Source organism: Cyrtonyx montezumae, unplaced genomic scaffold (genome assembly GCF_038088225.1).
Source record: "Cyrtonyx montezumae isolate F1298 unplaced genomic scaffold, pur_monq_1.0 scaffold_8, whole genome shotgun sequence".
Taxonomy (NCBI): Eukaryota; Metazoa; Chordata; class Aves; order Galliformes; family Odontophoridae; genus Cyrtonyx; species Cyrtonyx montezumae.
In genome coordinates, this window is record NW_027072089.1 from 109876915 (window position 1) to 109896951 (window position 20037).

General features: G+C 41.7%; 1 protein-coding gene across 1 annotated transcript; it reads right to left on the reverse strand.

The window, feature by feature from the left end:
• Window positions 1-1762: 1762 nt before the first annotated feature.
• On the reverse strand, window positions 1763-20004 carry OXNAD1 (oxidoreductase NAD binding domain containing 1). Its single transcript, XM_065751710.1, has 9 exons — window positions 19982-20004; window positions 19662-19733; window positions 14886-15049; window positions 14560-14623; window positions 11577-11683; window positions 7777-7918; window positions 5069-5311; window positions 2787-2895; window positions 1763-2125 (listed from the first exon to the last, which is right to left on the reverse strand). Exons 3-9 carry the CDS (start codon window positions 15014-15016, stop codon window positions 1971-1973), a joined length of 951 nt encoding a protein of 316 aa, XP_065607782.1. The 5' UTR covers window positions 15017-15049; window positions 19662-19733; window positions 19982-20004; the 3' UTR covers window positions 1763-1970.
• Between the last annotated feature and the right edge of the window lie 33 nt (window positions 20005-20037).

The following is a 20037-nucleotide window of genomic DNA, read 5'->3' on the forward strand; positions in this document are numbered from 1 at the left end:
GGGGAGGTTCATATTTACAGCCACTCTGCATTATGGAATTCAGGTGTTCCATGCCTTGCAGCAGCATAAACACTCAAGGTAAGAAATTCAGTAACAGCAACTGAGGTGATGGGAATGGGGTGACTTACTTATTTTTCATTTTTCCACCTTCTGCTGCTGTGGGGAGTGTGGGTGTGGGTGGGTGGACAGAGGAGTTTGTAATACCACTGTACAAGCGGGTGAAACCATACAGCTAAAGAGATATGTCCTTGCCCCATAGCTCTCAGTCTGAGTGTAACAGGGGATGACAGAAAGAGGTTAGAGGGAACGAAGATGATTACAGAAGCAAAGGGTTTAGAAATGCCTTTTGTTACGTGGATATTTTGGTACAAGTCTGAGGAGTGGTTTGTGAAAGAGATGCAATTTGTGCTAAAGGAAGCATGTCCATTAAGGAAGATAAATGGTAAATCAGTTTACAATACACTTAGTAGTTTAAAAATCATAAGGAAAACAACATGCAAAGGTTTATCACAGTTTTCTTACTCTTACACCATAAAACACAGAGGAGCCCAGTCTGGTTTTTATTTCAGGGCACCAACCCTTACCCACAGCCCAGTTTCATGCACCTTTCCAGGGGAAAAGACCCTGTTTCCTTCAAGCATCAAGCTCTGACCTGTCAGTCGCGATCTTCATGAAGACAAAACCCCATTGGTTTTATTCTTTGTGACAAGCACACTGTCCTATTTACATTCTGGAGTGAATGAACAAGGAACCATCCCTTGCAGTAGGGTACTCAGGCTCTTTCCCCTCATTTCAGTCAGAGGCAATATGATGCGACGTTCCCTCTGGGCCTGCAGTGACTGATGGGGGACAAGCAGTTGCAGTGTGCGGGCAGCACTGTATAGTACAGAAGCACCAGACCCACTGTAGGGGGCTGCCATCACCAGGAGATGAAAACTTACAGGCAGACCCTGAACGTGGTGCCGTGCCCTGAAAGCCTGAGACCAATCTTTACTATCCATAATTGAGCATTCACCTCTCTGTGACGGGACACAGAGCTTTGTTTCCTCAAGTTCGGTTTGTTCAGAGCTGCAGGAATTAGATTTCCCCCTCTGCCACTGAGTGTGCTGAAAACCTCCAGGAGCATTTCAGCTGGTTGTCTGCAACTTCTGCAACAGCTGCCACACACTCACATCCTGTTCTTAATCTGCACTCAAAGCTGGAGCCAGGAGATGCCTAGGTCGTCTGCCTCACTGTGTCTGTAGGTGAGGTGAATGCAGATGTGGCAGCAGTGTCCGACAGGCTGTGAAACATCACTGAGACTGATAGGAGAAGGTTTGGAGTGGCAAGGCTCAGCGTGAGCTAAAAGCAAAGTGGAAGGATGCTGAAGGGAGGAAAGCTGCTGCGTTACCTGTAGGAGGACTGCCATTTAACTCAAGGAAAAAAGCCACTAAGAAAGAAGAGGGCATATTTATAATAATATAATGTTAATCAGTATTTTTAGTAATTTAGATGTTCCTTTCTTGAGGTCTCCAGTACACATGGGGAATCTACCACTCAAGGATCTGAACTATTTTAATGATTAACAAATTCTCTCATCGTGCTTTTCTTTTCAATTATTCTCAATGTTTCTAAGATGAGCTTTTCTGCAGACTGGGGGAATAAAACGTTGGTTTGGTACTCCAAAGCATAGTCACATCTTCAAAGAGTGAGGCTTTGAGAGCCTTTTTTCCAAACAATATGGAAGAAAATATGAAGAAGTAGACAAACCATCCACAAACCAGGACAGCTGATGGCTTTAATATAAAATCACTTTTCTTTTCAAAAGCAGCAGCACTGTATTACAGTCGTATTGCCATTAAATTAAAAGAACACTGTCATGATTGAGGACAGCTTAATCTATGAAATAAAATCTTCCAAGTAATTTCAAGTCCATCTTCTGTACATTTTATCTCATCAAAATACACCAAAACCAATTTATTTTCTGCTCATTACCACCACTTCTCAAAGAAAACACAGTTCCTTGGAACACCAGAGTTGTACAGCAGTTTGGATATAGATTCTATCATTGGGGGAGGACCACAGATGTACCACAAAGTGTCCTTAGATACGTGTTTTTGTAGATCCTTTTCAGATATTCTTCCCTCTGGAAAAAAAAAAAGTAGAAAAATGAGTACAGAAATATTTACTTGTTTAATTTCAAAAAGAATGACCAGTGAGGGGTACTGCAAGCACTCATTTCTTAAAAACGTCAGGCCTGGTTAAGGGTAACAGGTAAGTTTTGAGGCCTACGGAACAATTTGTTTTCCTGGGGCTTTAGATCCCTACTTCCAGTTGGAATGCACAGGGTATTAGTCACTGAATGTGGCTTACATGACTAAAAATCCCAAATTCAGATGAAAAAACAGATAATTATCTCAATACAACTAAGACAAATACAACGGAAATGGAAACATGATGAAGTGCCTCTTGCAAACAGTCATCTTATCCTTCATCAGTCTTTAGCAAAGTAAATACTAGTTGCTGGAATAAGATTTCAGTGGGAAATGCCAGTATGGTGTTTCAAGTTAACAGAAGCACTGCAGTAGAAGGGAAAACAAAAACTGCAGAAGTATAACTTTTCTCCGAAGCATAATGCATACGCTGAAATTATTCATGTTTGGCTCACATCTCATTTTGAATCTTTAGGAGTACTATGTTACGTAGGTAAACGTACACTAGAACTACTTGTATTAAACTTGCTCCCCAAGGAGGTAACCAAACGTAGCACTTGAGAAGTGATCTCAGCACAGCGCCACTGTGCGTACCTGTGACGTGGGGCTGAAGTTCTTCACAGATCTTTGAACTCTGCTGGGTAACGTGGAAACGACATGTGATCTTTCCAGGAAATGCATTCATCAAACCCAGAATATTTTTCTGTAATGTTAAACATACTTTCTTATACCACAAGCCATTAAATCAAAGCAGATGTTTGCATACTGTCCCAGAACGCCAGTGATCATGAGTAAGTACCAAGACTTTTGCATTTCAGCACTGAGTACTCTGTGGGTTTGACTTCAAAGGGCTGATCTGCACAAGTATGCTGAATTTCTATACCTGGAATCTGAATATGCTACTAGCTCTGTTGTTAGTGCTTTCCTCCTGGTTTACAATACGTTGTAATTGGTAAGATTTGGATCCAAGAATAAGTTATTTATGTCCTTCCCTGTTTTTCTCCTATACAACTTTGTCTTTTCTTCCTTTCATTTCCATTTGGAAAAAAAAACAAACAACAGAAACATGTAATGTATGTTTACCATTTCTTACAAACTTATGGAGTCCCAGCTCCTTTACCTTGTAAGAATACCAGATCCTTTCTTCTTCTCCAAGTAAAACCAACTATGGTGTGATTCACAACTCTGATAGTTACCACCACAGACGCAGTGGCATCAGCTCAAATCATAATTAAAAACAAAACAAAAAACCAACCAAAAAATACCCCTGTCAGTCAGATGCTGTAGGTACTGTGAAATGAAGACTTGTTTACTGTCTGGATTCTGTACTAATTGGGGTTTTCACTGCTGGAATGGATGCTGGAGAAGTAATTTCTATTCTGTGAATAGGTAAATTAGCTCACTTTGCTGTGTTGCTTACTGACTAGTTACTGCATTGAACAGACTGCTATGGATTACTTAGCAAAAAAATTCAAATAGATTTTATTCACTAGACAAACCTGTTTGTGATTCCCTATAAAGATGGGGAATAATGAACGGCAGATCAGGCAGCACTGCTCTGTGCTGTTCCGTTATAAGTACCACTAATGCTGGCCTGCTTTCACAGGTCCAAATGGGACGGTAAACTGTCTCCCTTGTGTGGAACCATGTCCAATTTGATAGCACTTTTGAAACAAGCCATGTCCTGTTGAACCCTAGGTCCCAAGACCTACCCAGAGAGTGAACTGAAGCAGTTTAAGGCAAGCCTTAACATGCTGAAATAATGCTGCAGTCATTCTCAGCACCTGCCTGTAACCTACCACTCTGTGACCCAGAGACAAGGACAGAAAGCGGCAGGTATGATTCATGGGACGTAAACCACCATGTAATGTCTTCCAGTATCCTAGAGCAAGAAACAGGCTCTCTTTAACTGAATGAAAGAGAATGTGAACAGCTCAGTGGGATCTCTGTGGGCTAGCAAGCTGCTGTACAAACTGAAGCAAACATTGAGCAGTACAGACGGAAGGGAAAACACCTATCCCACTGTCCCAGCCACAATAAAGGACAACGTTCAGTCCACATGAAATGAGCTAAATGGCATCTTGAAGTGGTAAAGTTAACAGGCTAGTCTTTGTAATTGTAATCTTGAGATTGGATGCTTCTCCTATTTCAGAGAACAAGACTTTCAAAGCAGTGCATATACCTGTGAAACCAGAGCACATGCCAAATGAGTACCAGGCTGAGTGTGAGGCTGGCAGGGCCAAAGGACAGCACTGCTCTTAGGCTGCTGCTTCAGGGAGTATGTCCTCCAAAACATCAGCAAAAACCTAGGAGTTCCTCATGGTGATCTATGTGCGTCAGTCTCCCCACAGCATAAAGCCCAGCAATCCTATTTCCTCAATCCTCTGTGCAAAACTAGTAATGGATCCTTTATACCATTTCTGGAATAATCATCCACTTTCACCTCAATCTTAAAAGCTTTCATTTCTTCAGAGAAGCCTACATTGTTAGGGATGCTTCTTTACAGAGGCTGTGCTCGTGTGAGCCTAAAATGTAATCAGTGGCCCTTAATGGCTGAATGTGTGCTAAGTGATCTCAAACTGCTAAGTAAATGCTTATGAAGTCCTGTATATATGATCTCTGGTATACCATGATGCTCTTATGAGATTACAGGAAAATGCAGCCATGCAGGGCTAGTCAGCTTACCAGTGAAATCAGTGTGAACAAGTATGTCCAACAACACCCAAAATTTGTACACTGGCTTAAGTAAGAAAATGCAGATGGGATTTGAGGCAGGAAGTGACTTTCACCTGTCTGAACCACGTCTTACGCAGAGGGGGCAACAAAATGATACACCTACTAATTGCTGAAGATTATTATTATTGGTCACTATTTACCTTAAATAAGAGTTCATTTGTATTTTTTGCACTGTAGTACAGCTTCACTGTTCCCATTTTGTATCCGTTTCCTTTACTCTCTTGGTATCCATGAAGATGTGCTACATGCAGCAGTATAGAAAACAAGGGGTTAATTCCAACTCCCCCTGCTATTAGTACTAGCTTTACAGGGGTGTCACCAGGCTGAGGATCAAAGAAGAAATCACCTCCCACTCGCAGAGCCACTTCTGAGCCAAGAGTACACTAGGATGGAAAAGAAGATACTTAATTTCAAAACTCAAAGCATGTCCCAAATAGTCTTCCTGCATCATAAAGTCACAAGATGTGCTGAACTGTGAGTTTTTATTCTTTCTGACCAGTGAGGGAAAACTGAGGGACTGTAAAATAAATGCAGTTATCTGAAGTCATCTGTTACAGTGTCTCTAGAGATCTGTTGCTACTTTGAGAAGTTTCAGTCTTCTGATAAGGCAGGATGGTGCCTCCCCCGCCCACCCCCGTTAGAGCTGAAAGAGGAATGATTCATGTTTTCCAACAGCAGTATTTGATGTGAAAACCCAAGGTTAACACGCGAGATCACAATTTTATGCAAGCACAGACTCATGTCAGAGAAGGCCCTGTGAGGACGTGGAAGTCAGAGTGAGTTGCACAGACTCAGGAGTTTTCCATCCCATTCAAAAAAAAAAATTAGAAACCACCCAGAAGTGAAGCAAGTACCCACATGAGTATTGCTTGCAGAGCCACTTCTGCATTTGCAGCTTGAGAACTGCAGAAGAAAAATAGAGTGAAAAACCTCCCTCTCTCCTGGAACAGGCAAAAGCAGTTCTTAGAAGAGACTTGCCAAAGTGTGGTGGGTTTGGTTTTATTTTTATTTGTTTTTTTATTGGGGGTGGATATACGGAAAACTAAACTACAGTGAGTAAAACATTTGGGTCACTGTCCTCTTGGTAACCAAGCACTGCTTGTCGAAGGGTGAAAATGTAGTACAGAGGAGCCAGGTGAGTTCTCCCACATCGCTGTAAGTTAATAAAATCAACAGGAGCAGGAAACACAGCTCTTTTCAGACCATATACAGGGTGGATAAACAAAAGAAGGTGGGGAAAAATGGAGAAAAACAGTAACTGAAACAAAAGGATTTCCATTATTGACAGCTGTATAGTAAGCAAAGGTCTGGACACAAGACAGCTGATAAGGAAGGAGGCCCCCTCAGCAGGTACTGCACAGAATCAAGGGGTTCCTACAGTGGCCAGCACAACCACTGAGAACAAAGCTCCTTGTCTTTCCTGATTACTGCATAGAAGTATAACCACTCAGCTATTGTGTAAGGCAATCAGCATTTATAACCTGAAACCAATTTCTTCATTTACAATGTAAAATTTCTCACCAGATTTCACTGTTGGAAACAAACACAAATCCAGAAGTGTTCCAGATTCGTGCTGCAGAGGGAGGACATAGGATACGGTATCTTTAGTGGAAATAAGCAGTTTTAGACCAAAACAATCTCATTTTTGCCTAATCTAAAATGCCTTAGATAAATGAAGTGCACATTCCACACAGTAAATAAAAATACCTCTGAAAATAAGTTACAGTAAGTAAATCTGTACTGTTCTCAGGGCATCTTTTACTCTGAGACACCAATTTCCTTTTTAAGTAACCTTTAAACAACTGAGATTTTTTTTTCCCACCATACAAACGATGTGCTTAAATTCTAGGTCGACAGGTTTTAATTCTTCTCTCAGAAAACAGGATACAGTTCTTATTAGATAGAATAGTCAATACACGCCTGGCAGGTCTTCCTACAGCATTATGTTTGAACTAGCTCACTTTTTAACTAAAGATTTTCCCATAAATTCAAACAGAAAGTTCATCAATGGCAAAATGAATGTGACATCAAAATTCATAAGGCAGCCTCCAGAGACTGGGAATTATGAAGTTAGGCACTCCTTCTCTCTGAAGAGCATCACCAGAAGGCAGGGCACTGCCTTTTAAGTATTGTCTGTTTCTGCTGGCACGCCCGCTACACTTCCTGCACAGTGTTTAAGTCCCAGTGGAGGTAACTCCATATAACCCTGAAATAGTGTGGATGGCTTCGTGGCAAGTATTAGATTAGCACCACTTCAGATATTGTCAATTCTTGTAAACCTGAAAGAATCTGTCAACTTAAATCCCACAGCCACATTTAAGTGATACGAATGCCAGACAGGAAGCAGTAAATGCGCGGATCACAGTGAACAGGATGTGAAAAGAACAGAAGCTGACAGGAAAGTTCATCGATGAAATACTCTCAGGTGGGTGGTACTCTTCTGACTAACTGAATGGCCTCACCAGATGAATAGAACACTGCAAGAGGCCAAGGTGTCAGACCTTACTTCTAACACAGCAAAAATTCAAGTCTTAGATTATGTCATCATTAAAAAATATCAGAAATTTATAAGAACACTATAGAAATTGTGGATTTCAGTGCACTCAGTTCCAAAGGTATGAGAAGCCTTACGCATAGATTGCAGTGTCACAAGGCCCCACCATGCACAAGTTGAGACAGAAGATGACAATAATTAAATTACTGTATCCTATTTCAAGATTGAAATGTTTAAAAATGATGCAACAAGTCAAGAGGAGCTCCGTAATCAATACAAAAAGCAGACAAACACTGCTACCCCCCAAAAATGAAAAAATGCCAAATTGCACAATCAGGAGTGTATCTGGTGTACCTCAGTGTGAATCCAGCGAGCAGGAGGATGATCCGTGTACTTCACTGCAAGCTCTAACACTCCTTCTCTTTCCAACAGACCGGGGCTTGAACACATCGAGAATCCCCCAATTACAGATATGCCAGGAATAAAAAAATCAACCCTAAAAATTGGACAGAAACGAAAATTGAGACATGGAATAGTAAAGATTGCTGGCTTTATTTCAGTTACCCATCCTGTACAAAAGCATCTTCATGCCCAGAACATAACTTTTCCAAAGAATAGATCTAATCTTGAGTAACACTGTTTTCTTTGATTTCCTGTCATCTAGAAATACCATCATCATCATTGTACTGTCAGGTTTTTAAACCATCTTGCCTCAAGCATTAGATGCAATGTCTTGCAGCAGATTAGAATTGTGTTTAAGTAAATCATTTATGCAGTAAAAACATCACGTGGCCTAACAGTGGCTTAAATCCCACTCTTTTGTGTAGTGGAAATGCAGGGTCGTGGCTGGACCCAGTGCTTGAGCAGCTGGTGGGAAGGCAGGGCCAACCCAGGGGAGCTCAGGTGCATGCAGTGCAGCTGAGTGACTGGAACGGCTGAAGCCAGGATCCTCACCTTCCCCTTTTCTGGAAAACTAACTTTTAGGGAGTATATTTTTGAATTAACAGTTTCGGATGAAATATCTAATGGAAAAAAAAAAGGATAAAAAATTCCTTAGGAAAAGTTGCTACTAGAATAAGCAGAACTGCTTTACTTATTGCACTGCATTGCCCTCTGGTGGCAGACATCTTTTTCCAGTTGGTGGTAAATGGGAAGAAATTACTGTGATTTCTTTTAAGCAAAGGAAAATGATGCACTCGTTTTTAGAAATGGACTGTAAGAACTCATGGCAACTTCCTGCAATCCCAGCAACTGGAGAGTATGAAAGGCAAGTCATTACTACATGTTCACTGTAATTAATTTTCATGAAAATAAGGCTTTGACACCCCTAAATAAGAGGAAAAGTTTGAAATTAGTACATAACCTAACATTTAAACTCCTCAGTGTTACCAAAACATTTAAATAGATCAATTTTCTACAACAGATAACAAAATCAGTGTATTTGAAAAGAAATGTTTAAAACCAGTTGTGCTGCTCCTCTTAAGGAACGACTGCACTGGTAAGCAATGCCAAGTACTCTGTAACAATTACTCAATGCGAGATGCAGTTAAGCTGGCTCAGAGTTAGTTAAATGAGAACGTAACATGAAGTAGCTGGCCTCTATTGCACAGATATCTTCTTTAAGCACCAAAGCTGTATTCTGCATGGAGGCCACAAAAGATTGAGGGAGGAGAGAAGCACTTGAATGGCTTACTACTTGAAGAAAAAAACATCCTTCCTGCTTGCTCCCTACAAAGCTTTGCCCTTCAAAGGAGAATCACTTTCTCTTGAAGCACATAGTGCACAATGCTGTGGCGATACAGGTGTCTGTGCTAATAAACTTGATGGCTTGTAGAAGTGTAATTGACAGTTCTTCGCAAATGCAAAGGCAAAACACCTAAGACCGACAGATCTGAAAAATCTGGCATTTCACTTTTCTCGCTGTCCTCAGCCTCCACAGCCCCTCTGATGAGGCTCAGCATCGCTGGCAGTAAGAATCAAAGACGTGAAAGGATGGCTCCTATGTAGCAGCAGTTACTGTAGCAAAGACTCAAGAAGCTCCTGCAGCTCTCTACCGCCCTCTGGTGGAAAATTACCTCACACTTTAGACCAATGAAAAGAATAAAAAACTGTATTTATGCTGTAGAGCACCAGCTCACATTCAAGTTACGTTTCATTGGACATGTAAGCGTGAAATTCGTCATGCCTACTGTATTTTTATGTTAGCACTGCTTTCCCAATGATATTATGATGAGAGATTTCAGTGCATAGCATACTGTCACTTGCTGACTAGTTTGTGTTTCTGATAGCTCGTCTCAGCTGTGTGCAAAGAGGGTAAGGCCTCGGATGGAATGCAGTATGTGACAGCTTAAGTACAAAGAATCACAGGGAAAAAGCAAACACGTTATATAACTTCACAAGAAGAAAAGGCATGAGAAGAGGTAGAACAGTGAAGATCTTAGGGTTGCTTTTCATTTTCTTCCTTTTAAGGGCCACCTAAGCCAAGTATTTAAGAAAAGAATAATTATTAGCAGTTGCTGAAGATGAGAAAGCCATTGTGAAAGCCTCAGTGCTTGTTTTAGGAAACTGAATCAGATAACAGCAACGAGTCTTCATTTTTAAAGTCAGATAAAGGCCAACATCTACCAGCATGCCACCAAAACAAATCCACTTTTGATTCTGAAGAACTGTCTAACCAAAACACTTTCATATGTATGTGTATACACATCAGTGACAGTCTTTGGCTGTAACATCTCGCTATAGTAAATTCTAACAAATTAGCCTTTTCTACTCAGGAAATTGTGGCAGGGGATTTTGTACCACTCATCAAAAAAAATGTGACCATGGCTTATAGCTGTAGAGAAGTTGTTGTACCCCCTACAATAGCATTAAACACTTTAGAAGAAAAAGAAAATGAAATAGAGTAATTATAATTAAAGCTTTCAGTTTTCAGCATGATAATTGCTAAAGCATTTTTGGAGGGTAAATGAACTTTCTGAGTACGGGCAAGCAAGGATTTAATGAGTCACTGCACATGTGCAAAAACTGCAGCAAATTACTCCACAAACACAAATTATTGCAATCAACATCTTGTGTTCTGGTTCTAAATTTAAAAGCCAGCATATTAACACTGTAAGAGCAACACATGCTGTTAATATCCTCACAACTGTAGTTGGATTCCAGTAAAACTGCTTTCAGATGGACTAAGCCAAGCAGAAGTTTAAGAATCTTTTAAATGACCAGTGCAACTACTCATACTTTTTAATTAATCTTCGAAGGGGAGCAAAAAGTGGAGTGGGAGCGTTTTTTGTAAGAAGACAAACATGAAAATCACTGTAGGAAAATAAAAGCTGTATGTCTGCTTAAGCAATCAGCTAATACCTCAGAGGCTTAATAATTAGACTCCATTCATTTTCAAGTTCGCATATCTGTATTTCTATACAAATCTAGCCTAACAGGCCCTTCCTCTCAGAGATGAAAATTCCAGGGTAAAACTGTAGAGAACTTGAAGAATAAAGTGCAGTGTACTTCAAAGGCAGTTGGACTTGCTGATATTTGTAGGCCCATTCCAACTGAAATATTCTACTGTATTCTATCCTGAAGTACTATTGAAGTCTTGTGACATATATAATCAAAGAAAAATACTTTTGCTCTTTAGAAATTAGTATTAGAATATTTAATGAAGTGCTGTTATTTAGCATAATTAGCCATATACCAGCACCTCCACTGAGCCATGAATAATAAAACATCTTAGAGTCATAGAACTGTTTGAGTCGGAAGGTACCCTTAGAGGTCATCTAGTCCAACTCCACTCCCATAAACAGGGACACCTACAGCCTGATCAAGTGCTCAGGGCTCCATCCAGCATGACCTTGATTCTCTCCAGGGACGGGGCATCAACCACCTCTCTGGGCAACCTGTTCAGTGCCTCACCACCCTCACTGTAACAAAAAAACCTTCTTCCTTATATCCAATCTAAATCTCCTCTTTTTTAGTTTGAATCCATTTCCCCTTGTCCTATCACAACATCCTATTATACAAATTACTACCATTTTTCAATGCCCAATTATCAGAGGCTGTTAACGCTTTCTTGACAGTGCACTTCTGCTAGTGTTTTTCCCTTTATATGTCTTATGTATAAGATATAAAAGATACATTTATATATAAGATCTTACCATTGTCCAGCTTTGAAAGTAAAATCCTTATTTGTGATGGCCAAACGTAGTCTTTTGACTGTCTCTGATTCATTGGTGATTCCACACACTTTGGCTTGTGAAATTACCTACCAAAAGAAAAATAAAGTCCCTTCATGATGTGAACAGCTTTTGCAGCAAAAGCACTCCAGAACCTGTAAGTGAGATACCTGGCACTTCACGTTACCTGCAGCATTTCACTACCTAAAGCACCAGCTTTTTTTTGTTGTTGTAGAGGAACAAGAATAGATCAGTTAGTGAATGGAGGTGCAGTTTTATACTCACAGACCACCATGATTGTCACTTCTGTCAGAACTTATCTAAGATTGTATATAAACTTATTTCAGCTGAAGAGAATGTAATGGTAAAGAGAAGCGACTGATGGTTACATCACATTCTCTTCACATTTCCACAAAGGAAATGCTCCTTTATCTTTCTAGCAACAACAACAAGTCTCTGATGTGAAAATTGACAGAGGAAACTTGCAAAAGCTCAGCTGCTACTAAGTCACTGGGAGAACTGTGGATTTGTATCTAGCTCCAGGTAGCTGAATGCCTTGTGTTGCTGATTTGCACACGTACCTGTTTGACCCCATACGTGCTCTGTGAGCACAGGAAACTGTGACACAAGTGTTCGTTTTTAGTTCACATTAAGAGTTTTGTTTGGCAACGAGATAGGAGTGGCTGTAGAAGGGAGGGAGGAAGGAAGGGTGGGAGGAAGGAAATGAAAAGCAGATCTTGCAGCTTGGGGAGGAGTTTCCCACTTAGGTTTAAACTCTTTGATGCCCATCAATACGACGGATGATAAGTTAAAAATGACGAGGGATGGAGCAGGGATGATAATTATTATGTTTTTACTTCTACAAAAAAAGTAATGTTGTGCATATTTTCTAAACAGACCAATATACACACTCTATTAGAAGTGTGAATGCCATTTACCACATTAGGAAATACAAGTAACTCGCCACAAGTTCACCACTTCTCATTTGTGTAAGATCAAATAGATTAAAAAAATAGAAAAGAAACCTAAGAAACTATGTTTTAATTTAAAACACGTGGCAGGAAATTAATTTCTTCATAAAGCAGCATCTGAACACATCAACTGTCCCACAAAACAGCAGGACATTTGCCAATTTAAAATAAAGTAGCAAACGCTTCCTTTCCACTTTAGCAGACTCTATTAAAAGGGAAAAGCAATCTTTCTATGTTAACAAGACAAATGTCAGATTAATTACTTAAATGGTTGTTTTCTTGGAGAAACTTTAAGTGCAGGAAATCGACGTTGAGCTTGGATCTTCTTCCTTCCCTTCTCTACTCTTCTGAGCATTCCCTAATTTGTTCTTTGCCCAATACATCTGATAGAGTACTGGAAATGTAATCTTTAATCAGTATACTACAAATGGTAAACTAGTCAGGGTGATCAAAGACCTTCAGCCAGTATTTTTGGAACATTGTGAGCAAAACTGCAGTGAGACAGGAGGATGCTACCTGGGACCTTCTATTTCAAGAAGGTGTCAGGCACTTTTTCTTGCTCTTGTCCTTCACATTACCAGTCTTCAACAGGTGATAGTGTGGCATGCACACTAATGCAAAACAGACCTTCTTTCATCTTTCTAAAGGATTGCAATGGCCAAATAAGGCAATACAGACTAGGAGAAGCCAACTGCTGATTACACGGAATTTAAAACCAAGCAGAGGATTTAAAATAAACTGATTTTAAAGTGGTCGGGGAAAAAGTAACAAAGCATAAATCAAGCATTAAAAAAAAAGAAAGAAAGAAAGAAACAATATAATTCTCTGACATATGGAGAATTTCTCACAGAAATGAATCACAGAATCAGAGAATGGCTTGGGTTGGAAGGGACGCCGAGGATCAAGTTCCAACCACCCACACACAGGGCCACCAGCCTCCAGATCTGGCACTAGACTAGGCTGCCCAGGGCCCCATCCAACCTGGTCCTGAACATCTCCAGGGATGGAGCATCCGTAGCCTCTTAGCAGCCTGGGCCAGCACCTCATCACTCTCTCTGTGAAGAACTTTCCCCTGACATCCACTGAACCCAGTACGCCTAACCCATACAGCTTCCTTCAGACCTCAGACCTTAGCGGTTGCCAGTACCATCTCAGAGCTCCCAACACCATTTATCTGTTCTGAGCAGGAAAAAAAGGAAGATGAATATATGGTTGCAAAACTGCAAGACTTTTGCCCATGTCAGAAGCAAAAATCATCATCTACACCTGTTGTTACAGAGTCACTCTGGCCAGGTACGGAGTTAATTTGGCATCGGTCAGACCTACATGAAAAGCTGCTGACTCATACCCAAGAAAGTGCTGGTAATGGACATGAGCTGCTGTAGCACAGCTCTGAGACAAATGGTTTCTAAAGCAGCTTTGCCAACAGCCACAATGAACCTATGTTCGTCCCATCCACCCACAGCCTATGCCAGAGGTGCAAAAGCTCTTCCATAGATGTTATAATATACATGACCATAAATGTTGCAAAGTGTGAGGTGCATACTGTTCATCCTGCTCTGTGACAAAGGCAGGATTGGCCTGTCTTGATCAACTCTTTAAAACTGAGAAAAGTTATATAAAGAAGGGAGAAAAACTAGGCACCACTGCCCAATGTTCTGGGAATTAAAGATGTATTTTTTCAGTCAAAAAGTGCCCTAATTCTCTGAAAAAGACTCTGTTTGCGTATCAGAGTCCACATGACCAGAATTCTGTTCAATTTCTCATCCAACATGAAGTACACAGAATCACAATAGTTTTTATACCTCGCTAAATTCCTGCATTGACCACAAAACCCACCAATTTTACAACAGTATCAAATACAAAAATGAGGGGGGGGGAAAGTGAAAGAGACTCCATCTGAAGAGAAAATGAAGCCTCTGAGTCAAATACAATTATCCAGTTTCTTTGCCAAAAAGAAAACTTATTAATATCCTAAAGAACAGGACACTAACCTCCTGGCGAAAATTACTTGCTGTTCTCTCTAGGTGATCCATTTTCCTTTTTGATTGTATTGTGCTGCAACAAGAAGCAAACGAAGTGTCATTCTGACAGCTGTGCTACGGTACCTTGCTGCTATGAATGTCTATGAATCCAATAATTTGTCAGTGTGATCCAGTGTATGCTCCAGATGGCACAGTTCTAAATCAGTTATACGCAGAAATATAATCTGATGATTACAAAGTATTTACACGTCTGTAATAGTTTGTCATTTGTTATTTTGAAGTGTTATCATGACATTCTCTTCAAAAAAAAAGGTGTTTGTAGATAGATAACCTACCCATTCACAGTACAGTAACAAGAAGCAGAGTGTCTCAACACCACCAGCGCAGAATGAGCAGGACAGAGTCTGCTAGCACTTCTCAGTAAGTGAGGAATAGTACAACCCATGTACGTGGTAACGTGAGCCATGATAACTGGGCCGTCTTTTAGAATCACCAGCTCCTGAAAAATCCACATAAATATTCATTAAATATATTACACGCTATTTGATTTGATATTTATATTACACACGACTTGTTCTCATATACAACTCAACAAGACTGCTGGTTAGAAACCAAAAATACCCTGGGTTTGATACTGAGAATATTCATTAACCTTACTGTGACAGAATGTACCATCAGCAAACTTAAGATAGTTTGCTCTATCAAACAGTGTTATTGCACTTTTTGTATTTGTTATCATTTGCATGAAAATTAATAGAATTGTTTGAGGTCCCTTCCATCTGGACTGTCACAAGTCCCCGAGACCAGATGGGATTCACCCTAGGGATCTGCTTTCCACAATCTTATCAGTGTTCCTGGTCAACCAGAGGTGTCCCAGAGGACCGGAGACTTGCCAACATGACTCCCATCTACAAGAAGGGTCGTAAGGAGCATCTGGAGAACTACAGGCCTGTCAGCCTGACCTCGGTGCAAGGAAAGGTTATGGAACATATGTTCTAGATGGAGATCACATGGCATGTGAGGGACAACCAGGGGATCAGGCCCAACGAGCATGCGTTCATGAAAGGCAGGTCTTGCCTGATTGACCTGATCTTCTATGATCGAGTGATCTACATCCAGCAGCCTTTGATACAGAAGCTGGCATCCTCCGCTTGGACAGGTACACTCTTTGCTGGGTAAAGAACTGGCTAAGCTGGGTCCAGAGATTGGTGGTGAGGAGTTAAATCCAGCTGGTGACCGGTCATGAGTGGTGTTCCTAGGGGACATTATCGGGGTCTGTCCTGTTTAATATCTTTATTGATGATCTGGACAAGGGGATTGAGTGTACCTTCAGTAAGTTTGCAGATGATACTAAGTTGTGAGGAAATGCTGATCTGCCTGGGGGTAGGAAGGACTTACAGAGGGATCTGGACAGGCTGGATCACTGGGCTGAGGCCAATGGGATGAAGTTGAACATGAATGAGTGCTAGGCCCTGCTCTTTGGGCACAACAAACCCAGGCAACGCTACAGGCCTGGGGCAGAGCAGCTGGAAGAAACAGACCTGGAGGTGTTGGCTGATGCTTGGCTGAACGTGAGCCATGAGTGTGCCCAGGTAGACCAGAAGGCCAATGGAATCCTGGCCTTCAGAAATAGTGTAGCCAGCAGGAGCAGGGAAGCGATCATACCTCTGTACTCAGCTCTGGTGAGGCCACACCTCAAGTGTTGTGTTCAGTTTTGGACTCCTCACTACAAGAAGGACACTGAGGCCCTGAAGCACATCAATTAAGGGCAATTAAGCTGATGAGGAGGCTGGAGCACAAGTCTTAAGGGGACTGGCTGAGGGAACCAGGATTGTTTAGTCTGGAGGAGGCTCAGGGGAGACCTTATTCTCTACAATTGCCTGAAAAGAGCTTGTAGCGAGGAGGGGGTCAGCCACAATCTAGGAGTGAGGAATAGAGGGAATGGCTTTGAGTTGTACCAGGGGACATTCAGGTTGGACATAAGGAGAAACAGCTTCTCTAAAAGAGTGGTTAGGCACTGGAATAGGCTGCCAGGGGAGGTGGTTGAGTCACCATTTCTGGAGGTGTTCAAGAAATAACTTAGATGTACTGAGGGACATGGTTTAGTAGGGAAATATTGTCGGTAGATGGACGGTTGGACTGGATGGTCTTGGAGATCTTTTCGAATGCCAGTGATCCTACGATTCTATGCGTAAAGGTCATCTAGACACAATCCCCTGCCATGAACAGCAATGCCTATAGCCAGATGAGGTTAGCCGGAGCCCCATCCAGCCTGACCTTGAATGTCTCCAGGGATGGGGCTCCTACCACCTCTCCAAGCAAACTGTTCCAGTGCTCCACCACCCTTATCATAAAAAAATTCTTCCTTATCCTTTACCCAACCTAAATCTCCTCTCCTTTAGTTTGAAACAATTTCCCTTTGTCCTATCACAGCAGGTCCTGCTAAAGAGTCTGTCTCCTTATTGCCCATTTTAGATATTAAAAGGCTGCTCTTTTAATTTTCACAGAGCCTTCTTCTCTTCTCCAGGCCAAACAGCTCCAGCTCTATCAGTTCATCCTCACAGGAGAGATGTTCCAGTTCATGGATCATTTTTGAGATCCTCCTCCGGACAAGTTCCAACAAGTCCACATCTCTCCTGTACTGAGGACTCCACATCTGGACACCATTCCAGGTGAGGTCTCACCAGCGCAGAGCAGAGGAGCAGGATCACCTCCCTCTCCCTGCTGCCCACACTTCCTTTGATGCAGCCCAGGTTATGGTTGGCTTTATGGGCTAGAGGGCACATTTCTAGCACATGTCCAGCTGCCATTAATCAGTATGCCCAGGTCCTTTTTGGCAGGGCTTTACTTTATCCTTACATGCCCCAGCTTGTACTGATAGTGGAGGTGGGGATTGCCATGACCCAGGTGCAAGACCTTGCACTTGGATTTCTTGAACCTCATAAGGCTTGTGTGGGCCCCCTGCTTAAGCCTGTCTAAATCTCTCTGGATGACATCCCTTGGGCATGTCAACCACCACACCACACACCTTGGTCTCATCCACACACACATGCAAAGGGAGGCATTACTTTCAAAGCAACCTACAAAAAAATTTCACAACTCAAGATTATCCTTCATTTATAAAGTTTAGGAAAAGGTATTTCCTACTGCTTGTAAATCTGCCTTTGTTTTTCCTAAAATGGATCAGCATAATTTCCTACCACGTGATCCTCACCTATCACACTAGTTCTAAAAAGCAGTCCCTTGCTTCTACAAAGCATTCTTAATCATTAACTTTCATTTAAATCTCTTCTCCTGCATTCTTTTAAAGCATATAATTTATTTTCAAATTGTTTTTTTCATTTTGAACCCTTTTAGATGGCAATGATCCAGCTTGCTTTACTAATCAGGCCTATACTCTTGAGGCTTTCACAACAGCTGCATTGGCTGGTCACTCAGTAATTTGTTCTGTTTGTAATCTTCATAAATGGGAAGCAGAGCTTTCATAAATTAGGCTGCTCAGAAATTGAATACATTTACTGTAAGCACTGAAAATGTCTACTTTCAAGCACAAAAAAATACTTCCTGTCCATAATTCATAATAGCTTACTAGCATTTAATTATACAGCAGCTTGCCACTTTTCAAAGCAAAATTATTCACTAATCTTCTGCTAACAGTGGGTGAAATTACTTCAAGAAGTTTTTGCAACAGCACGTACAAACTATTCTCTATTTAAACAAAATAACTTAGTATTTCCTTCATGTAAATGGATAGAAGGTATGATAACAAAGTGATTACTGTCCTTACAGTACAGTAATGTAGCAGAAATGCTCAGTCGTGACCTGAACCAGTGATTGAGCACCTGGTGGGAAGGCAGGGCCAACCCAGGGGAGCTCAGGTGTATGCAGTGCACCTGAGTGACCTGAAGGGGTGAAGCCAGGAGCCACCCCTTCCCAGACCTCATTTAAGGGCTGGCAGTGGAGATAAGGAGATCCCTCTGGAGGTCCCTGCTTATCTGAGGCCTTTTGAAGGTAAGCAGCTCTTTTTCTCTTGTTTGTGTGTCTGCTGCATTTGAACTTGCTCTTATTTGCTGCGGCCAAAGATTCTGTCACCCTGATATTATCATGGTTCTTTCCATCCCATTATAGCATTACAGTTAGCAAGACAAATTGTAATGAAGAAATGTGATGAAGCAATCACATCTATCAACATCAGCAGTCAGCCTGAAAAGCCAGTATGCTCAAAAATCATTGGGTTGCTCAGATTTGTGAGAATGCTTTATAATCCAGAGTCTTTCAGATAATGTATTTTGCTTATGTCCACTTATATCTCCTAGTTTATACTTCCAAGCTTAAACCAATTTAAAATTAAAAAAACAACAAAAAGCATGGAGGAGGACAACTTTACATAAGCAGCTTATTTCAATAGCTGTGACTTTAACTAAATCATCACAACGACAAAATGAATTGCATGAAGTAAAATGCTTTGCTTCAGAAGCCAAGTACTGACAGTAGAGAGAGAGAAGTAGTGAGATCCAACACAAAGATACATGACTGTTTATTTTATGTACTTGGTTTAGTGTAATTCTGCTCCTAGGCCTGACAGCCCTTTAAAGCTAGCACCAGTTTGATGGCTAGCATTTCAAGAAATAAATGTGCTGTTTTACTCTTTAAAAGAAAGTGATACTGCCCTAAGTTATTAACTCTCGCCCAGCAGCTTTCCCAGTGAGGTCACCTCCTAGGTCTGTATTACAGTATCATCAATCACTTTCCAATCCTGAAATCAGTATGCTGCAACTAATGCAGTCTGGAGTCTTCTTCCATGAGCCCAGGTTCTGCTCTGCCATGCACAGCTGTGAGTTGTGGCTTTCAGATGGGAACAGCCTGTCCTCCACCTGCTGTCTCCTCACCTTGCCTGCTCACCCAGCTCCTCTGCAGTTCCCTGTCCTCTGAGTGCAGCACTCCAGGCTCCCCTTCTGATGAATATTCTTTTTTTGTCTTCTTCCTACCCAAACCATATAAAAATACCCCGTTCAATATCCACTACAAACTTTCCCTTTCTTCCATTGCTCTGCAGAGTGAAATGAGTGTTTCTTTCACACCTCTTCCCAAGAAGAGCTCCCTCTGCTTACCCTCTGAGCCAGCGGCCTTGGATTAATGCTGCATGACGTCTACCACTGCGGCCTCTTCTTTCCTCTCCGCATCTGAAGGAGGAGAGGGACTTTCAGTGAACCTGCTCTGCCCTGGATACCACGCTACTCCAGAACGCAACGAGGGGGCAGCGAGGACGCTCAACGGAGCAGCACAGGACTCTGTTGTACAAACCAGGGGTTCTTACACCCACACCCCTCAGATCGTCACCACGAAGGGTTCCCCCCTGCCCCCCAGCACCCGGGGCCAACGAGGACTGCCCCATCCCCTCCGGCCGCGACCCCGGCACCGCAGTCCCTACCGGCGCCGCGTCACGTGACGGAAAGCGCCCGTAGTTGTTGCGCATGATGCGTATGC